At 31.0% G+C, this 21,710-nt stretch overlaps 1 protein-coding gene across 5 annotated transcripts in view; it reads right to left on the reverse strand.

Annotated features, from left to right (window-relative positions):
- LOC130897132 (kinesin-like protein KIF13B) overlaps nt 1-21,710 on the reverse strand; it is an 86,958-nt gene that overhangs the window by 6,005 nt on the left and 59,243 nt on the right. The window contains exons 4-23 of one of the 5 annotated variants that reach the window (XM_057805763.1): nt 20,127-20,281; nt 15,476-15,589; nt 13,197-13,772; nt 12,290-12,803; nt 10,259-10,402; nt 9,626-9,966; nt 9,224-9,532; nt 8,164-9,166; nt 7,921-8,112; nt 7,541-7,846; nt 7,331-7,473; nt 6,802-6,822; nt 5,882-6,035; nt 4,575-4,589; nt 3,209-3,280; nt 2,294-2,463; nt 1,951-2,220; nt 699-1,026; nt 447-635; nt 201-365 (exon numbers count right to left, since the gene is read on the reverse strand). In XM_057805763.1, coding sequence (XP_057661746.1) covers nt 201-365; nt 447-635; nt 699-1,026; nt 1,951-2,220; nt 2,294-2,463; nt 3,209-3,280; nt 4,575-4,589; nt 5,882-6,035; nt 6,802-6,822; nt 7,331-7,473; nt 7,541-7,846; nt 7,921-8,112; nt 8,164-9,166; nt 9,224-9,532; nt 9,626-9,966; nt 10,259-10,402; nt 12,290-12,803; nt 13,197-13,772; nt 15,476-15,589; nt 20,127-20,281 — 5,181 coding nt within the window. The remainder of the gene's footprint in view (nt 1-200; nt 366-446; nt 636-698; nt 1,027-1,950; nt 2,221-2,293; nt 2,464-3,208; nt 3,281-4,574; nt 4,590-5,881; nt 6,036-6,801; nt 6,823-7,330; nt 7,474-7,540; nt 7,847-7,920; nt 8,113-8,163; nt 9,167-9,223; nt 9,533-9,625; nt 9,967-10,258; nt 10,403-12,289; nt 12,804-13,196; nt 13,773-15,475; nt 15,590-20,126; nt 20,282-21,710) is intronic. The other 4 variants (XM_057805783.1, XM_057805773.1, XM_057805794.1 and 1 more) reach the window with 4 other exon arrangements.

The raw sequence follows: 21,710 nt of genomic DNA on the forward strand, positions 1-21,710 counted from the left end.
TTTAATGATTGTTATTTGTAATAGAAGTTATTGAAATTCACCTGAATGTTTTATTATGTAAATCTGGATTTCATAAATATATATCTTTTAGAAAATTTTATCAGTTTTCGTTACATTCCTCCTTATTTGCTTCATTTCATATAAACATTATAATTGATGATGAAAACTGTGAATATAAACTCTACTAATTATAACATTACCTTTACTTAATGAACATTTACTGTTGTTAGCAAGAGCTTCAGCTTTATCAAGCCTCATAGCACGACCTCTCCTATCCAATATCAACTTATCTGCTCTTACAAACATCCCATGTTTAGGTTTGCAAGTGAAGTAACGAATGCCTTTGATACTTCCGTCATTTTTACCTGAGATTGAAATGTATTTATAATAAAATTCTTTTAAAACTCCATATTTAGGTAGAGGGTTACTTTTAAACTTTTTATTACCTTTTGGGGCATCCAGTTCCACCCCTATCCAAGTTCCAGTAGAAAACTCAGTTTCTCCGATAAAAGCGACAACTCCAGAAGAATTATAAGGTCTAATAAGCACACTTTCTCCTAACACTACCCAATCAGGGACGGGAACGTCATGAAACTTAGTGAGGTCAGGGCGGGAACCAAAATTATCATGTTCATCTGAAATCAATTTCCATATTTTTTATAATAGCTGGTGGAAAAATGTTTATAACTATTTATTACCTTCTAGACGATCGGTGGAGCTATCCATACTATCGTCTTCAGCTGATAATACAAGATTATTTTTACTACCCAAATTATGTGCTGATTTACTTTCTGACAATAATGTCCTACTTTGTGGAAAAGATGCTCTATGATAATGACTACGTGAGCTTTGCTTTTTCCTTCTGACGACTCTTCCTGGAGATAAATTTGTTTTCACGATAGAACTTGATTCATTAAGGTCACTTCCTGTTTGATTTTGATTAGAATCACTGTCTCCACCATTAATCACATCATCTGAGCTTTCGTCATTGGGGGTCAAATTTTGGTCTTCTTCCACAGATAATCTCTGAAAAAGTAAATGAAATTATTGTTTTTGATTATTCACTATTTCTTATTCGTATTCACATGGTTAATCAAATGTTAAGATTTACTCTTATTAAATATATATGTTACAGTAAAAACGATAAATCGGTAATTATATATAATTATTGGTGATTATACAAAATCACCACCGAATTTGATATACTATTTCATATTTATCAAATTTACCAGTTAGTTTATAAAAGCTCCAACTCGTAATGGGGAATGTGATAAAAGCCCCTAACTTTAGGAAAATTCGTTCAATATTATGATATATTGGCAGTGTTTTTGATTTTTTATTTAAATCAGATTTTTTTAACAAGTCTTCAAATTTATAGTTATTCATTACTTTATATCTGTAAAAGTAATACAAATCTTAAACAGCATCATAAAATATAATTGAAGTAAATTTAATGCCAGAAGTTATGCCTTTTATAAGTATATATAACATCATTTTCAACACTGACGGATGATCATATTTAAATCAACAAACCATGCTTATTTAGTTAGTAGAATAAAGTGCAGGTTTTTTTTGAGAAGTTACTACCTAACCTAACCACTGTTTGTTTTCTTAGTATCCATAATATGAAGTAATTTGGAATTAAAACACTCAAGCACACCAGCCATTATTAACTGTTTTATTTTTGACGAGAGGGTACATGCAACAAAATTAGAACTACTTCTGAAATCGTGCCAAGCAGTTGCGCAAACTGAACGAATTTTCCTAAAGTTAGGGGCTTCACATTCTCCATTACGAGTTGGGGATTTTATAAACTAATTTATATATTTAATAAATATGAGATAATTTAACATATTTACCAAATTCGGTTGTGATTATGCATAATCACCGGTAATTTTATATAATCACCGAATTTATTACTTTTACTGTAACTTATATATTACTACTTACCTCAACTCCTTTTGAAATGTTGGTCATTTCTGATACAGGTTCTAAGTCGTTGTTCAATTTACATTCCAAATCTGGCGTTTCATCCACACTCATACTCTTCATTGATAATGAATCGTCACAAGATAAATTAGTAATTGAAACAGCTTGAGATCCGTAACCACTAGAACTGGATGATGGAGTATTGGGTTTTGGAGCAAATTCTGTTAATGAGTCCAGTGTACGTGACATTGGTAGAGATTTTTTAGCGAAAGTTTTCTTGCGTTGAACGTACTGAAATGAAATAATGAATAAATTATAATAATGATATGGAAAATGATTTTAGTCTCGAAATAAAAGTACATACGTGAATTTCTGTTTTTCCATTAATTCCCTCTTCACCTTGCTCCTCGATTGGATCGTCCATTAAAAGATCAAAAGAATGTTTTCGAGGTAACGATTTTGTTGGTTCCTCATGTAATGTTGTCATTCTCAGTCCTAGTTTTGTGTTTGCTGGAGATACCATACCCGGGAAAACTATTTAATAACAATACAAATTAAATGTGACTTATATAAAAGGTTGCAAAAAACAGGCTGCATATTCAAGAAATAAAAAAATAATCTATGAAGAGAGAGACTCGATCATTTGTTTAATTCCAACTATGGAATAAAAAAAATTGAAATACAATTTCATTTTGACAGTTTATGGATCAAATAGATAGAATTAAACTTTTTACACAATTGTAGTTCATATATTATATAATATCAATTTTTGCATAAATTACATGAAGAGAGCATGAGAAAGTATTAAAATGAAATCCTTATTTAGAAAATCTGACAGGGCGCACTATCAATTATTTCTTTACACAAATAATGTGCATCTTGTTTAGACTTTGGATTTAACTAAATGTGATTTCTATCTCATAGGATACGGGTTATAAAATTAATAGCGCTTTAAAATGTAAAATTGAATGTCATAGAATCAATAAGAGAATAGCAAAAATACCATTATATTAAAGAATCACAATCAAGTCTCACTTCATAACATAACATCTAGAAAAATAAAAAAATCACTAAATAAATAAAAGCAAGATACATTAGAAATCTTATAAACAGAATCAATAAACATGCCATTTTGTGACGAGAATCAGAAATATAAAAAAATATAATATTTAGCACACTATGAACAATAAATAAATAAAGCCCTCAACATCATAATTAGTGTGAGTATGAAAAATAAATGAAAATAACTACACCAAAATGTTACAATATATTAACATACGTTTTGTACTTGAAGGTTGTTGCAATCTCAATGAATTCAAGTTTAGGTTGAGATTTAAAAATGTGGGACGAGCTGAAATACGAAGATAATTTTAATTTATGGTATGCTGAGAAACAGATGTGTGCTTCGACATAACGATCATCATATCTTCTACACATGTTTTAAATCTTTGTTTTTATTTCAAGCCACTCGAGACTTAGTTCCCATCTAACAAAAACACAACATGCAGGTTTGCCAATTGAAAATACGAAAACGAATCTAATTTTGTACATGGACAAGACTCAGTTCTCAGTAAGACTCCTTAAATATAAAAATTCAACTTTGAAAATTGATACGGAGCGTTTTCGAAAATCTTATTGTAACAAGTCTTGTAGAATTGTTAATATTTTCATGTCTATGTTTACTACACATGCTCACGATGCACCCGGTATTTTTGGGACTGGTTAGAATAGCCTAGGTCTCCGTGACTTTAATACATGTAATACCATTATCCGCAAGGAAAACTTTGTACAATAAAAGAGTTATGAACATTTTTGTTTGTTTAATATAATTCCATTTTTAGAAAAATATAAAATAGCGAAAACGACATCGAAAATATCATTGAATTGTTACTCTTCAGCATAAAGTACACTATAACATCAAAAATTTAACTAATAATAAAATGATTAACATTCTTGGTTACTTTTTCGATATTTTATTTTTCACTAACATTTTTGTTGCAAAAGTATTGCCACAGTATTCAGCTATCCCTGAACAGAAATTATTCAATTCAAGCTAAAACTAAAATGGCCACTTATATCCATAACATGCTAGTTTTATCCATATCTACATAACAACCAACACAGAAACCTTCTGGTTCAGCTTTCTTATATGGTATAACAAAGACTTTCTTTGTGAGTTGCATCGAACTTTTGACAGTTACACCCATTGAAAATGAAATTAATACCTCTATAAAGGACATCAAAACAATATGTTTACAATAGAACACGAGAGATGGATATATTTTTATATGAAAAACCTATAGATTTGGAACAAACTTGACCACACTAAAACTTTTATTACTCAATTCATGTCTTTATATTTTCTTTAAGCGTTTCAAATATAGTGAGGATAGAATAGTCATAGCAGTCAGAGATCAATGAAGAAAGCCTTCGTTTTCTTGGTAAAGAAAAACCTTCAATAGAAAGCTTATCCTATTATTTCTGTGATAGTCTTTTTCTAACTACAGTTTTAACATAGATTTGAGATGCAATCCACAATCTCAAAACTTGTTTCCAATTTAGAAGTCAAGCAGGTGACGGTTTTCAATTGTCACTTATATTATCCACCTAATATAGCAATCTTAGTATGCAAGCCTCCATTTTACCTGAGAGAATGGAGCCTTGTGGATGCACGAAGAAAATTCAATGAAAAATTAGTAATATTTTTGAATCAATGTTTACATCAATTTATATGCTATTTCAGTGTTAAGCATCTATTAGTGTTTTTCTACACGTTTCAAACATTAGTTTAAAAAATGGAAATAGTATACATGTCATAGTGACACAAAATGTACTATTTATATGACAGGACCAAAATTAGACCTGCGTACTTTAAGTCCAAATAACTGCCAATATATTTATTATATGTATCTAAAAAAAGGAATGAATAACACGTTTTAAAAGTGAATACATATTAAGCAGTAAATATTTCACTACAAAAAAACTATAAATTCAAAGTGACATCTTTTTTTAAACCTACACGTATAACATTTGCCTGTATTACTTACATTTTAAATATATCAGTACTGAGAAAGTGCATTCTCTCCATGAATAAGACCATGAAGAACTGTGTGTCTTAGCTTGATTCTGCTAAAATAGCTTATGATTTATCCGCAAGGAAAATTAAACTTATTATAAAAAGAAAATTTAGTACTTTGAGACAAGTAATTTATCAACCAACACAAAGATAAATTTTTTAAAAATGGGAAAAAAATATATCGGAAGCTGTGATGATAAAATTTTTAACTGTCAGCCTTGGTTATCAATCGAAGTCAATCAAGTAAAGAGCAAGTGCGTCTAGTTCAAAATGGAGCCCCTATATCAAAGTCATGAAAATATTTACCAGTACTGATATATTTACGACGTATTTGGCTTCATAATGATATATTTATTGTATAGATATCCAAATTCATAGTTATAATATGACGTCACTAATGAAAACAAGAAACAGAAGAATCAGAGTTTGGAAAGCATCGTTTGGTCCAAAAGGTCATCTAAGTAAGCATACCAGAATCAAAATACCAAACTATTTGTTGAAAAATAAGCTCGATATTTCCGAACGCATCAACATTAAAAAACAGAAAAATAAACAGCTTCCAAATCCACAATTTTGAATGATTAGTGTGAAATTTTACTGTAATCAATACCAATACAAAACACTTATAATTCAATTTCCACTTTATTTTAACACATGGACATAAATAAATGTGATTTGCTATCTTTGGACAGCCGAGGTTTACTCTACCTAAGACAAATTTTAACTTACACAAATTCACAGGAGCAGACTACTAAAAATTGTATTTTCTAATATACCAATATTTCTATGTATCTTGATTCTATCACTATCTTCTCTACCAAATTTCATTTTGACTTAATTTGATATTTACTATAATATAATAATCAAGTAACATACCTAGTCCTCCAAATTTGGGTGGTGTTACTTCAGTGTCTTTTCCAAACGATGATCGTCCTCGTGATGGTGTTGTACCCAATTCACTATTGAGTTCGGAAACACTTTCTGATCGAGACATATGTAGAGACTCACTACTGAGATCTAATCGCATTAACTGGAAGATATAGTATTTGATTATTAATTTGTAACTTGTGCTGATTTTTTTGTACAATTTAAGGTGCCATGCTTCAGACAGATAATACGTTAAAGAAATTTTCACTACAAATAACTACTAAATATAATAAAATTATTTTGTAATATTCCAAATTTATAACGACAATATGTGATGCAGGGCGGCCCAAACTTAATGGACGGAATGAATTGGGCAGTTAGAGAGGCGTTGTGGATAGTTTTATCCCTCATATGTATATATATATATATATATATATATATATATATATATAATGGAGAAAATATGAAAAATTAGGATCTGAACATATATTTTTCAATGCTGGCGTAGTTAATTAATGCACATTGTACATTTTCGGCAATGTATTTATTAGAACTATTTTGAATTAAGAGCTTTAGTAAAATTACGGGATGGATGTTGATCAATACACCATATTATTTCTATGGGTATGCAGTTTTTCCACATCAAAAGTATTCTTTTCAATGAGAATTTTAAAAAACACAAAATCTAATTTCTAATTAAATTTTTATGTTGCTTTCTACTTATATAATTCAATGATTATTAAGGCGTTGTTTAGAAGCTTTCAAAATATGTGTGTATAGAAACTCTAATGCAAAGGAGTAAGAGTAAACTGAAAAGAGTAAAAATATTGTCAGTCTTTAATTGGAATAAGATATAGTATTAAATGAAGTAACGTATTAACTACTCTTAATGTAAAGCATAAAAAGCGTGACATTAACTATACACGTACCCCGTTTTTATTTTCCAAAGTCTAGGCAGCAAAAATAAATAGTTGGTTAATATGTACTAAATAATAATCAGTGATATAAGCACGTAAATACATTTATTATTTATGGTGACATATATTTAATTAATAGTGATTTCAAATAAAAAAGTGAATAAATAAAAGTAACAAAATTTCACCACAAACAGAAGTTTGTATAATATTGAAAATAATAAAACCACCAATACTAACATTACAAAGTAAAATCTGAAATGATTTGCAATTTGGAGCAAATGCAAAAAAAATTAGAGGTAATACAATAAAGGACACACATGAAGGAATGATATAAAAGATATCTTCTTGTCAGAGGATATTTAAATTTCAGATTTTCAACTTGTAATATACCCAGTAATAAATATAATAATGTCTTAGCTAAAATCCAAACACGAGAAAACTATACATTATCAAAAAAATAATTCTGTGATTATTGTGAAATTTTGTATTAAAGCCAACTAAATGTGACATAATTATTAGCGAATATAAACAAAGTGCTTACCTGTGAAAAGTTGGGTACACTGACTGTCTTTCTCATTAACGGCTGACCTCTAGCTTGTAATAATTCTTTAACTGCTACACTTTGCCTTAACCTATCCAAAGTTAAAATACTCTCAACCGCACTCACTCCTCTTGTATATTTTTCTGGAATTATATATTTTGTGATTATAAAACAATCTCTCACAATTCATTTTGTAGTGTTTTTCCTCACCTATATAAGTTTCGCCATCACACATTGAAGAATTTTCTCCAGAAGCTGCTAATTGTGCAAGACTTTCTCTACCTTCTAATTCCTCACTGGCTTTTGGTACATTGGAAACTACTAAATAAGTAACTCCGCATGACGTTACTAAATCAGTTCGAACAATTTTTGATTTTATCTGATTTTTGATTATATCTGTGAACTTCTGTCGTTTATAGACGTTTATTGCTAATCGCTTTCTCAAGACAAGATCCATTGGAGCTGGATGAGACAGCCGTACTGTTACACGAAGTATCATATATACTCGTTCGTTGGCTAAAAATATAATTTTTATTCCTGACGTATTAACACAATGAGGAAAAAAATCAAGAATGGAAAACTAAGCGCACCTTCAGTAACTTTGTTTAAATGTGGGCTATCATGAATTGAAGAATCCCAACCAGCAACTGCACAGACGTCTTTTTCTAAATGACTGAGAATTCGTAAACTGTAGAACTCTTTCCCATCTTCTTTTGGTAAAATAGAATTAACGCCTGCAATCGTTACTTCTTCTCCAGCTGGATTTGTAGATAAGTCATCAGCTAAAATCAATCTATTAGTAATTGAAAAACAATCAATGAAATGTTACTCACCATTTAAGTCTAAAAATAACACGGGTACATGAGGTTCCATACCAGGAGGGGGACTCCACATGGCTGGAGCGCCAGGTATCCCTGTTCCAGGTTGCGGTATATAAACAGCATTGCTTTCTTCAGTTAAATTAACCAATTGTTCCATTAAACTTTTTTCTCGTTCAATGTCTTGTTCTGTTTTATTAGTTTTTTCAGATAAATTTTGTAGCTGCTGATTTAGATATTGCCTTCTCTTCTGTAGGGCGTCGCTCCATTTCTCTCTTAGTATTGTTAAGTCTTCTTCTTGATATGAATCTAAGGGTTTCTGTAATCTACTTCTTACAATAACACCACCTACTTCAATTTTAATAATCTCTTGACATATTATAGGAAGTGTACCAGAGTTCTGTACTGGTTTTACTCTCACTTGAATCCTTCGTTGTTGACCTTGTCTTAGTTGATAAATGCCACCCGTCAGCATGTCTGTTCTCATTGCGACTTCCACAGCTCCATATTCTCCTTGATCATTTAATTCCTGAATTTCTACCCACAGTTCTATTTTTCTAGTTAGTTCAGACCATCTATCAAGTAATGACCTAGCTGTAGCAAGCTGTTGCTCTACTACTTCCCAACCAGGTTTATATTTTGAAAATCCAGAGCTTCTGTTTCCCCAAACTTCTATAGAAAGCGCTCCTTCAGCGCAGTGTTCCATGAACTCCTCAGATAGGTTAACTGTAAAGACTTGTGAATGATCGAATTTAACAGTTGTTGGTTGGCCATTCACATTAGGATCAGCAGTATCAGGTACAACCACTGCTTCCGGATAACCCCAGAAGGAATACTGACAGAATACGAAATTAGCAAGAGAAAGAGGTAGGCCCGACGCTTGTTTTATATTAACGCGGATGGTTACTTGTGAAGTACCTTGTTCTTCTTCATCATGACTACATTCAGATGAACTATCAGAAGCGGCCTCACAAATTCTATCTTGAGGGAATGAGCCAGATATCCTACTCAATTCAACCTAGAAATTTGTGAATTTAATACAATTTTTACTTTATATTTGATACTCTATTCATACCTGTAATCGACCTGCTACTTCTCCTTGTTGGCTAATAATAGGTGTATGGTAATCTAAAGTAACATCATGAAACAGACATTCAAGAAATATGTTAGCAACTCCTATTAAATTATGCTCTTCTTGTGATTCAAAAAATGGATCTGGTCCTTTAATCTCGTTATTGTTTTCTTGATCATTTTCTATATCTCTATGTTCTGCATAAAATTCTCTCATATCTATTAGCTTATTTTCTAATTTTTCCATCGACCATACCTGACTAGAATTATTTCGTTTCACTAAAATTGCGGGTTCGCTGACAAAAGCACCTTTCTGCAAAATTAGACAATGTTTACCAATCTAGTATTGATAGTATTTTCATTTTCACAATAATCAATAAATATTTATAATTTGAAATCAACTTACTCTTCTATTAGGACTTAAATTAGCTGGAGGAATCTGTAAGGTAACACTAAATTTAGTCTGTCGACCAATCTCTTCGGCAAGAAAGTTTGCTTCAGTAACTAATGAATTTGCTCTAAGTATATCCTCTTTTAATTGACATATACTTCGCCTAAACATCTCATCCCTTTCATGCGCCCATCTTTCCACTTTCATTTGAGTTGTGGGGGTACAAGGTGCAGTCTTACTCAAACCAATTTTAAGAGGATCATACGAATATGGAGCATAAGGTGTTGATGGAGACACCATATTACGAAGCTGTTGAAATTGCCTTTCATACTCAACACGCTGTTTTTCTAATGCCACTGTAAAATTATTTTACAATAAATATATACATCACCTTTTTCTATCTACATTCAATCGAAGTTTTTTTGCTATATTAGTTATTAGTAAATTTTACTCTGAGTATGTATCTTTTTCATATTGTCATAATTTGAAATATTTTATTTTTTCAAGAGTTCATAAAATAAGTTCATATGAATAATTTTTCAACTTCAAGGCATTTATTAAACAAGAAAGTGACTAGGAAAAATAACCAAGTAATACTTGATTCTTCGAACTAATTGAAACTGTTTGACTTTATGAAGCTTAATTTACCTTGTTTGTCTTCTTCGTGTTGTTTCTCAAGCCGGGCAATTGCAGTCTGAATTGGATCATTGCTCAGTTCATTTGTCATTAGCTCATCCCTTGCAAAATTGTAATCGATGTTTTGTGCTGGTGTTTGTGGCTCTGAAGCAGCAGCTTAAATAAAAATTATTTATATACTTGATATCCTACGTGAGAATAATTCTAAAAATATTTCAACTATATGTATAACTAGAAACCCTATAATCAACGGTAGTAAAAATGTCCAAAATATTTTCTGCCATTTATACCAGAACTTGCATTAACGAAACAATAAAGAAGCACATTACCATTCCATAAAAAGCAAACATTGGACTAGGCAAGGATTATGGCTAACAAAAATTTTAAAGTTTACAAAAATCTCCCTATTTTTGTATAATTTATGCTATTACCTCAAGTGTTGAATGGAAACTGATTTTCGTTATGAAATGAAGTTTACTGTCAGCAGAGATACTGTTGAATATTTATAAATGCTTTAATTTCGTTTATTTGTTTTAAGATATGGTAGATAAACGCACATATTCATATTTTCATACAAAGTAGGGTTGAGTTGTGAATCCTAAATTAAAAAATATTACTTTTCCACCAATAATCATGGATAATTATGATAAATTGAAAGTTTGCTCATAATTGCTTGTCAAAAATGGACATCATTTATATATAGTTCATAATCTTCATTTTTGTATACAGATTCAATTACTGAATATGTACTAAGCTGACAGCCATGGTATTAATAAAAATTAACTGTTTACTGTACCAAATATTTGGAAAAAAATACTCTTTTAATATAATAATAATGATATGATCAAAAAAAATAGTAAACTGCACAAAAGATCCCAAAGAAAATGAGAAGGTAATAAAAAAGATCTAGAAGAAGCGATACATTTTTTTAAGAAAGGAAAAGCCCCTGCGAAGATAAAATAAAATTAGAAATGTTGAAAAAGATGGGTGAACAAAGAACACATATTGCATAAAACTTGGGAAGTTGAATGAATACCAAATGATTGGAGAATGGGATAATAATACGAATACACAAAAAAAGGAAATAAACCAAATTTTAATAACTATAGAGGAATAAATTTTATAAGTATACACAAGACACAAATACACAAGTGAGTTTATAAAATTCCGAAATATACAAGATATACATTTTTATGCAAAAGGAAATTATAAACAAAGCATTGAAAGCGAAACAAACAAAGGGAGGATCAAGACAAGGAGAAAGATTAAACCCATTGCTTTCGTCGTATTTATGAACGATATAATTAAGAAAAAATAAAAAGCATGTATATGGGGCATAAATATTTAGAAAGAGTAGAAACTTCAGATTGTACATTTGCTGATGATGTACAATTAATAGCAGGGCCTGAAAAAGAATTATAACAAAAATTATATCAAAGGAAGTACTACAAGACAATGAAATGAAAATGAATATAAAGAAAACGAAGGTATTGACAATAAACAATGGAGGTTACAAAATGCACATAGAAAGAAATAGAACAAGTAAATAAAGTGCAATATCTAGAACTTGAAAAGGATGAGAACATAGAGACGGAAATAAATAAGAGAATTTAAAATTCAAACAAAGTAAAATATGCTGTGGTCAATGGATTCATAAATGAATGAGAAATATCAAGAAGAACCGAAATGGAAGTATTTCGAAGTATATTTAGGCCCATACAGATATGAAATATTCGAGAATAATGCAAGGAGTGATAAGAAAGGATATAATTAGAAACGATAATATAAGAGGAAAGCTGCAAGTAATACCAATCCCCGAATTTATTGAAAGAAGGTAGTGAAGTTGTTTGGCAAGCCAAAGGACAACAAAAAAAAACAGGAAGACCAAAAGAAATAAGGGACGACGTGATAAAAGTTTTGAGTTAACTGTCATGGAGCAATGCAAAGAAAGTTATTAAAAATTGTGAATGTACATTTTTGTACCCCTATATCCTAAAGGGTAGAAAGGAGTTTGATATATATTTTATTAATGATATGACTTACATATCGATCTAGGGCAATTGACTCTAAAGTAATGGTGGTTACCCCATACGATTCGATCACCATGACGTAATTGTGTTTTCTGACTGACTTGAGATCCATTAACGCAAGATCTAGCGTTGGCAAGAGGTTCCAAGAATAAACCATTATCTTCTATGGTAATAATACAATGTTCAGGTTGGATTCCCAAACCGGATAGTTGAATATCTGGTTCTTTACCAGACCCATTACTACTAGCACCTACTACTGTAACATCCTTTAAATAATATACTAATAATTCGTTTAGGTAAGGATCAGCATTCAAATTCACTAAATAATATTTATTTTTCTCCACTTTTATACCAGAATCTTGCACACTAATGCCCATTTTTTCTAAAGCTTGTTGTCGTTCGTTTTGAATTCTTTCCGTTTTCATTAATTTTTCTTCCCAAGTTTGCGACATTTCTTTGTATAATTTTTCACTTTCATTTAATTTTTGATGTATATCAACTCTTTGAATGTCACCAACAGGAGATCCCTAAAATGAAAATCAGAATACAGTAAACATGGAATGTGTAAATACCACATATCTATAGTTGCACAGCTTTAGCAAATATTTATCTTTCCTATGTAAAGTAGCTACAGTAATAAATATGTAGTAAGAGGCAAACACATTTGTATACACGTCATTAATGATGAATTTCCCTCTTAGAAAACTATATTGTTCAAGAAACCAAAATAATAATGGAATATTAGTTAGTAATAATTAAAAGTATTTTGAATTTTTCCCTTGGTAGTTATACTGATATTGTAGTTAATACACTGGTTATTAATATTTTTAACAATCAAAACTTGTTATAAATAAATACTATTTTGGGACTATTTTTTCATTTAATTAAATATGTATTAAAAAATGAAGATTTTTACATACTGTTGCGTGTTTAAGCATTTCCCTCAAAGCTTCAACTTCTTGTGTTAATTCTCTTATAATTCTAGCATTTGGATCTTCATTAACAACAGCATGGTTAACAATTCTCTTAGCTCGATCCGCGTACCGTAGAGTAGATAGAGTTTCCTCATAATTATCAGCTGCCGGAGATATGGTAGCAACCATGACTGTTTTGCTGTTACCCCCTAAGTTATCTTTTAGTAACCATGTTAGTACAGAATCTCTATATGGCACAAACTTGTTATCTTTATTTTTGCCCGACGATTGATCCGCTAATTTTGAAATGACTAGACCTAAGGTTGTTAACGACTTATTAATATTGGAGCCTTCTTTGAGTCTTTCTCCAACTGCTCCAGTTTTCACAGCCCGTTCTGAACCAGCTAAATCTACTAGTGACATTCTACTGACTTTCTCTCCAGTTACACCTGTTTTAGGTTCTACCAGGGTTTGGGTAAGTATTACTGTAAATACTGCGTGAGATCTTGATGATTCGCTATTCATATTTGTTGCAGCAACTGTTCGTGATTTATTACCTTCCGCCATCAAATTGTCGATGTCCTGTAAATTGTATGGATCATTTTATTATTATAGGTTAATAACCCAAATAGATATTCATTATTTTTAGTTGTACCTTTATACAATTCAGTTTTCAGAATTCAACTTACGAAAAATTTGTGCAGAAAACGCCAAAAATGTACAATAAAGAGAATTCCTAAACAATGCAAAATCTATTTAAGCCGAGTAAAACAGAAGCTGAAAATTACTGTTCAAGTAAAACAGTTTTCAATGTTTAATCACCAATGCATGATATTGAAAAGCTAGTGATTCAATTACATCAAATTGTATTCAAAAATATTTCTGTCTACCAATCCAAAAAGTTGATGTGTCATACAAGTGTTGCCTTTCAAGTTTTTACGATCGAACAATATGAGTTGTGGCACCACTGTAATTTTGAACATTAACGTTTGTTACTGGAAAGGCAGTGGCAATATAGAAATTGAATAAGTTGTTGATAGTGAACGTTTAAAAGAATCAAGTTTATACAAAATTGGAAATCACCCGGCTTACTCTGGATTATTTTTTGATTTTGAAAAAGGTCTTTCTCAACCAACATACATGGAATCGCTTCATGCAACTTTTGGTAATGTAGCACCATCAGAGAAGATTGCGCAACATAATTAAAGAAGATAGGCCTGTGAGTTACAGACAATTAAAGGCGTCTCTTTGGATGAATGATCATGAACCAAAAACGTTGCATCATTCTTCACGACGACAATGCCAACTTCAATGAAATACGCCCGATTTATCGGCTAATGACTTTTTCTTGTTCTCCGCTGCTAAATAAAAGATGCGCGGACAGGATTTTCATCCCATCAAGAAGCTGTTGAAGACTTTCAAAACAATATTTCTACGATATTAGCTTCAGAGTGGCAAAATTGTTTCCAGAATCGGTTTGAGCATATGCAAAAATGTAGTTTCGAACGTGTACGTTTCTGCTTCAGTTTTTGTAAAAACTTAAAGACAACCTTCGTAAAATATGAATGTTTATGAATATTTATGAAAACAAAATAATAATAGTTGGAGTGACCAAGATAGATAAGAAACCGGAATTTATATATACCTTATGGTAGCTAGAGACATTTAGTAAGTAGTCTTATTAGATCTGTTTTTCGAGATCAGTTCAAACATAGATTATGCCCTTGACAAATCCTAAAACGCCCACACGAATAGTAGGGAATTGAGACCTCAAAAACTTTTGAAAATGGCTTTCAAAGGGAAGGCGAAACATCAAAATTCAAATTCGAAACATATCCGAACATATTTTGAAAATACAATTATCAGTATAAAAATTTCTTATGAGAAGATGAGAGTACTACAAATAATATTTGTGCGCATGTGTATCGTTGTGTGAAGAGCGCACGATATCTTGTCTGATGGAAGAGCTCATGCGCACGACATATGCCTTGACAGACCCCTGTTTTATGTAAGATGCTCTGTTTTTATTATTGTTCTTATTAACACACGATAAAGCCTTTATTACGAGTGATTTGATTTCAAATTTGTACGCTTTCGTTTCCTTAATTCAGATTCTGATTATGTGAAAGAATTATTGATGATTACAACTAATATTTAATTACTGGTGTCTTACAGTTTAGTTCTATATTTCTATTTTCGTACCATCTTTTTAATAGCCCATATTCCCATATGGTTGAATTTTCTCTTAATCATATTGATAATAACGGGATTTTTCAAAATATTACCTGAAACGAAGTTACAGCAAGCTGTGACAAACCATCAACATAGGGTCCAAGGACATTGTGTTCTCTGACTTTTAAAGATTGTTTATTTGTTTGAGGATCTAGTAGATCATGTACCTAAAGCAAATAAAAAATATACCATTATGAAGAAATTACCGAAACAAGTACGTTAGTTTAAATGAATTGGACTTTATCGTTCTGCGGTCCGCAATATGTTAAAATAGTAAGGACAGTATTTATATTCCATTTTGTTTATTAAAAGTAAAGTTCCAATGATCGATTGAGAATGGTTACATATTTTCGTCTTTACATTTACCTAGACAAGATCCCCTTATATATCTAAGGGTGGAGGATGCAACATCTACTTATTCTGGAATAGAAAGAAAACTCTAAAATATTTGGGGTTTGTTCAGTATAAAAATTTCGTGATGCCATTGAAGATAAAGGGCGTTGAAGAATTAAAAATTATACAATTTTTTTACGATTTTGCCGCAACTACTGGTAACATTAAATTAAAATTTTGTACGAATATGTTTTGGAATCTGATACATCGAATGAATTTGTTTTTATGTCTGCCTCTCATAGAGGGCGCTAGTTGCACGGTTAGTACCAAGTAGTATTGAACATAAATTTTTTACTAAGCAGACCCTAAATATTTTTAGTTTTATTTTGTACACGATCCGATAGGAAAATAAAATACTCCGGATGGGTTTTTAGACACCATTTTTTTTATTATTTACTGAATGACATCGAGTAGCAATAGTGGTTGATTGGAATTAATTAATTTTTTAAAATTTAATTTTCAATAACAAAGAACTCATATTGAATAACTTCTTTCCTTCACCTTACCATTATCCATTAATAAAATTAAATCGGTAATTAAAAAAAAATAGAAAATTGGATACATACGAGTTTTCATATTCTAATGAAAATGGATTATATTGGGAAAATCACGTGTCTCTAGATTGTGTTGAATTTGGCTTTTATAGCGGTGAACAATACAATCTGTAAGGGTGTTTGATGCTGTTCAATTTTCTATGTGTTTTTAGTGATTTTTATAGGATTTTTTTAATTTCCGTTATTTTCTTAACGTGTTGTTGTGGTTAGAACAAAAAGTTGTATTCAAGAATCGGTCTAACAATGACGAAAATTGAAATAACCCTTCTTAACATCATGGAATATGTTGAGAGTCAGAAGCAGACTCCTAAAAGAAGGAGAAGCCGTTTTTAAAGACGGACATATAGTATTATGTGGCCTAGAAGGAACAAATTTGTGTCTACAGATGTCAAGTCTACCTTCACTGCCTAATGAATTAATCTGAATTATGTAGTTGAAGATTGGAAATGCATTTTTTCGTGGAGGAAGACACTTGATTATCTACACAAAACTATCAAAAAGCTACACAAGAGTTTTATTGTCTTCTAGAATAGTATATTTGTAACACTACAACTTTTATCACGTTTTTATTGTTTTATGGAAGTGTGGTTAGTATTACCTTAGAAACGTTCTTTAAACAGACATATTATTTTACTGTTTATACTGAAATTTCAAATAACAGTTTCTATTGTTTATAAAACAACAAAATTAGTTTGTATTCCGGCTTTGTGGTTCGACTCTATTGAAGTTTGAAATAAAATTAACAGATGTCGCACACTTTCTAATTTTCGCGAATAGTTACATCTATATATGAGAAATGTCATTGAAATGTTGCATGTTGACAACAGGTAGGTATTCGAATTTAGTGCTATAAAATAATCGACCCGTATGTGAAGGACATACGAAAAAAAAATCGCATTAATCTAGATTGGATGACGCATATTCACAGAAAATGAAATGTTTTGAAACATCTAGCTTTCGTTTCTTTTTTATTATTATTGTTATTTAAACTTGTTAGTTCGTAGTACAGATGATTACTTGACCTCTAGAACCTGTCATTTAATTGTTTGAACGGGAGCAGTTAGTTACATCGTGACAAATATCTTATCACATCTCGTAATCATCTTTAATTTAACCATCCAGATTACAGTGAAGTCATATTTTTATTTACTATAAAGAAAAATAATTAGTACGTAGGAATTTTTTTAAATAAAAACACCCATTGGGACTTATTATAACATTACAATCTAGCCAAAATAGACCAAAGAGCAATTTTATTTCAACCTAAATGAATACATTTTATATTAACGGTAAAATGTTTACAGTTTATTATGCCCTCTCTGAGTCGCATCCCCAATATGCCCTTCCCTTCTGGGGTATATGTTTTGAGATAAAATTTTGACTCTTCCTAATTCATATTTGAATCCCTTAGCTCGCTTATGTAAATTTACTGGAAAGTGCCTTCTACGATGTAAAAGACTTGTATACCAATACTAATATTTCATTTTGAACATTCTACAGACTGATTAAATATTAATATTGATTTTTAATACCATTTTTTTTACATTTCAGGATTGCCGTATATTTAATTTTTATATCTGCTTTATTCATTGAATTTGTTTTGTTTTGATAATGTATATATACATATAATGCATATTACATATAGAAATTATGACATTGTATATTTCAAAAGTTGGCTAATGGGGTTACACTAAATTTAACATGTGAAAATAAACTATGCTCTGCTTACAGCATTTTCCCTTTACTAGCCCAAATGGTTTGGTTATTTAAGTCTTGTTTCTATTCCTTGTTATCTAGCAGCTGAATTACTTCCAAATTCACATATTGAAAAGGCATTTTTCGTATCTTCTGTATAAATTCTTCAATAGTTTATATCTTCAGTTGTATACCATAAGTAGATAATGACAGTGGGATTGTGGCAAAATTAAACACAAAAGTGTACTAACTCGAATATCAAACTTTCGAGTACTTATATATTCATCGTCTGGGACTGAAATTATGGTCAACTTTGGTGTTTGATTTTACCAAATCCCACTACGATAATCTAGCTGGCAAATACTATAAATATTAGTGTTTAAAACGTCCGATGCTTAATTGCCACGTATTCCTGTCGCTGCAGTTCTTATAGATCAAATTTTCTTATTCCATGCATCCATGATAATATTGGTCTTCCAATCTTTCTGTTCTCCAGTGGGATCCACTTCATTCTTTTTTTTTTTGGTAATCTTTCCTTCCCTATCCTCTGCACGTGTCCGTATCAAATCAACTGTTTTTCTCAATATGTTCTATAATTATTAATATCAGGTTCATTTGCTTTTTTATTGTGTTCTTTCTGACCCGGTCTAACTGACGTTCTATTCGCTCTTTTTTCGGCTCCATATACTAACCGACTACTAATCATTTCATTGTAGAATCTCAATTTTCGTTGTTCTCCTGTATCAGTATTCCATTTAGTGATTTAGTTGTTGTTCTTGCTCTGTTCATTACACATTTTATTTCTGTATTATCTACCCCTTCTGTGTAAAAAATAACTCCTTAACATTCATAGTTCTAACAACTCTCTTCTGTTTTAAAATTATTATTATATTAACATTTATAAGCATTAATATATTAAAAGGTCTAGGAAATTACGTTATTTTCTAGTTGTATGCAGGTTGTATCCTCTCCCATACAAGTAATGTATCTTTTCTACGTTCATCTATAGTCCCCATTTACCATATTTTCCCTTTAGTTTGCATGTCATGTGTTCTGGCGTTTACACATATTACCTGATCACCTGCAAACTAAAATGTGTATAACCAGGTGTCATCGTCGATTTGGATTCCAATTTCTTTGCATTTGCACACTGACTTCATTTGCTAATTATGTAGAGACACGGTCGAGTTTCTCCCTATGAGTTTGTTAACGTGAGCTTGTCAGGGAAGCTTTGCATCAAGTATTACACTTAGCAAAAGCCCTGATTGTGTGCAGAAACTTCGTAGGGAGGTATTGGGTATATAACCCAAAAATCCTACTGTGGATGTACACAATTGTGAGACTAATAATTACATATGGGGCAGTGGTTTGGAGTACTAGAACTAATCTGAATACGACGAAAAACAATCTCTTAAAGGTACAAAGACTGGCTTGCTTATGTGCAACTGGAGTCATGAAATCAGCTTTTCTCGAAAGCTGTTTTAATATTTCCTCAGTTATTATGTCAAAATCTGGAGCCTTGTTTGGGTTAATATTTCCTTTTATCTCAGTAAAAACATCTTTAAGTAACTTAGGCATGATTACTTTTTGGAATTTTTCTTCTCAGTTTGGCTCTTCTTCTTTATCTTCATTTGGTTTAAATGTTTATTCTAAATGACATGCAAAAATTCCTGCCTTTTGTGTGGTGTTTGTAGCAGAATGCCCATTAACGTATTTAATAGAATGGTTTTGTTTTATCGGTTTTTTGAGGTTGTTGGATCTCGGGGCAACTAGCATTAACTAATACCTCTAAACTTGATGAACTTTGATTCATTCATTCATTCATTTGATTAGATTTTTAATTTAATTTAATTAATTGAATAGACCAAGTCAACGGTTTGACAAATAATTTGACTGACTCACTTTACAACGACCAAAACAGATCCGCTTTTTTTTGTTGGACTACAAGGTTTTTTCAATGTTTAGTTTCAATTGTATTGGACTCTACATAAACTATTCATGACTGGTAATTAAAGAGATAGATTAGTTTATATAATATCGACTAGTTTAATTCTTTACTGACCTTTTCATTGTAAATTTCCATGTAACTAACTTCAACTTTATATGTTAATTCTGAACTCTGTTGTTTTGCTATTAGGCCAAATAATGAGTCGCATAATCTTGGAATTATACCCTTATTATCTTGAGAACCCATCATGGTATACGATTTTCCGGATCCTGGAACAAAAAAATATAATTCAATTATATGCATCATAATTTTTATTATTTAAATTGTCATTTCTAACAAAATGATTTTAGATTTTAGTTTTTTAAGACAAAATGAGTATTTCGCCCTACGTACTATGGCATAGATTTTTTTTGTATTACCCTAATCTATTGAGTAGAATGTACTACACTTATTTAATTTTTCCATACTTGGGAATCACTCCATGATTTCCTTTCCCTTCAATTATTATACGAGGGTGATGCTATATATTTTAAAATACATCATCTACATTAATACACGTTTGCAAATGAAGCTTTCACAAGTTAAAAGCTTTTCATTTTTTGAAATTCTTGGGGTTCACGAGTCAGGCGGGTTGCATTTTTTCCCCTGTGATGCAAGCGCCCCCTAGCAATCAGATATGATAACTGGGCCTCGGCCATATTGTTGATGCGTTTTTCGTAAACAAACCAGGATGATCATAGCACCATATCTTTGTCTTCCTATTCTTCTAAAGAATTACTGAAAGATGGTGAACTGGGCATAGGGCAGATAAATACCTTGCTAGACTAAAAAATGGGTAGTGGGGCGCGTGAAATTTCTATCAACAATCGGACCCCTCATATATATTAACTGCTATTTAGCACAATGCCAAATTTGGGATTTTAGACTTTTCAAAAACCTAGATTGATGCAAAGAAATGTGAAGGATTATACCAAGGACTAATTACCCTTATCCTTTTCATTACATCTATTCTACACGGATCGTCAAACCATATTCTCGACGAAAATGTTCAAAATGATATAATAGAGAAAATTTTGGGATTTTGCACAGGAAATAGTAAGACTGGACAAGACTCCGTAAAAGACAGGAAACATCGAGATGTTAAAGATAAATATTTCACATATTTCGATAGAAGCGTAACTCAACGGATCTCAAAGAATACAATGTCTATTTTTAAGGGATCAACAGAAGATTATTCCAAGTTGCATGGAAACGATTTTTGTCTTACATTTCCCAATTCAACATTTATGTTGTATAAAAAACAAGTTATCGAAAGCTACCAGGGGATTTGTCGTAGGGATGAAAGCATTGTTTCAAATCATATCAAACCGTAACAGCTTATAAATTCACCAATATTGACATCTTTTTTATTTTTCAAATAAATAGAAACGAATATTTCATCCCATATCCCAAAACATTTGATAAAAAACATTTCTTCCGAGATTTTCTTGTCATACTTCTGGGCATATCGAACAGAAGAGAAAAACAGAAATATTGAACGCGAATGTATCACATGACCTTAATAAGAGATCATATTACGTTCATTTTTAATATTTTGGTTTTGATTTACCAAAAACAAAAAAAAAAACGGAAAATGTCATGTCTTTGAAGAATTAGCGAAATAATAATGAATCAAAACATTATTTGAAGTTCAAAAAT

This window comes from Diorhabda carinulata, chromosome 1 (assembly GCF_026250575.1).
Source record: "Diorhabda carinulata isolate Delta chromosome 1, icDioCari1.1, whole genome shotgun sequence".
Lineage (NCBI taxonomy): Eukaryota > Metazoa > Arthropoda > Insecta > Coleoptera > Chrysomelidae > Diorhabda > Diorhabda carinulata.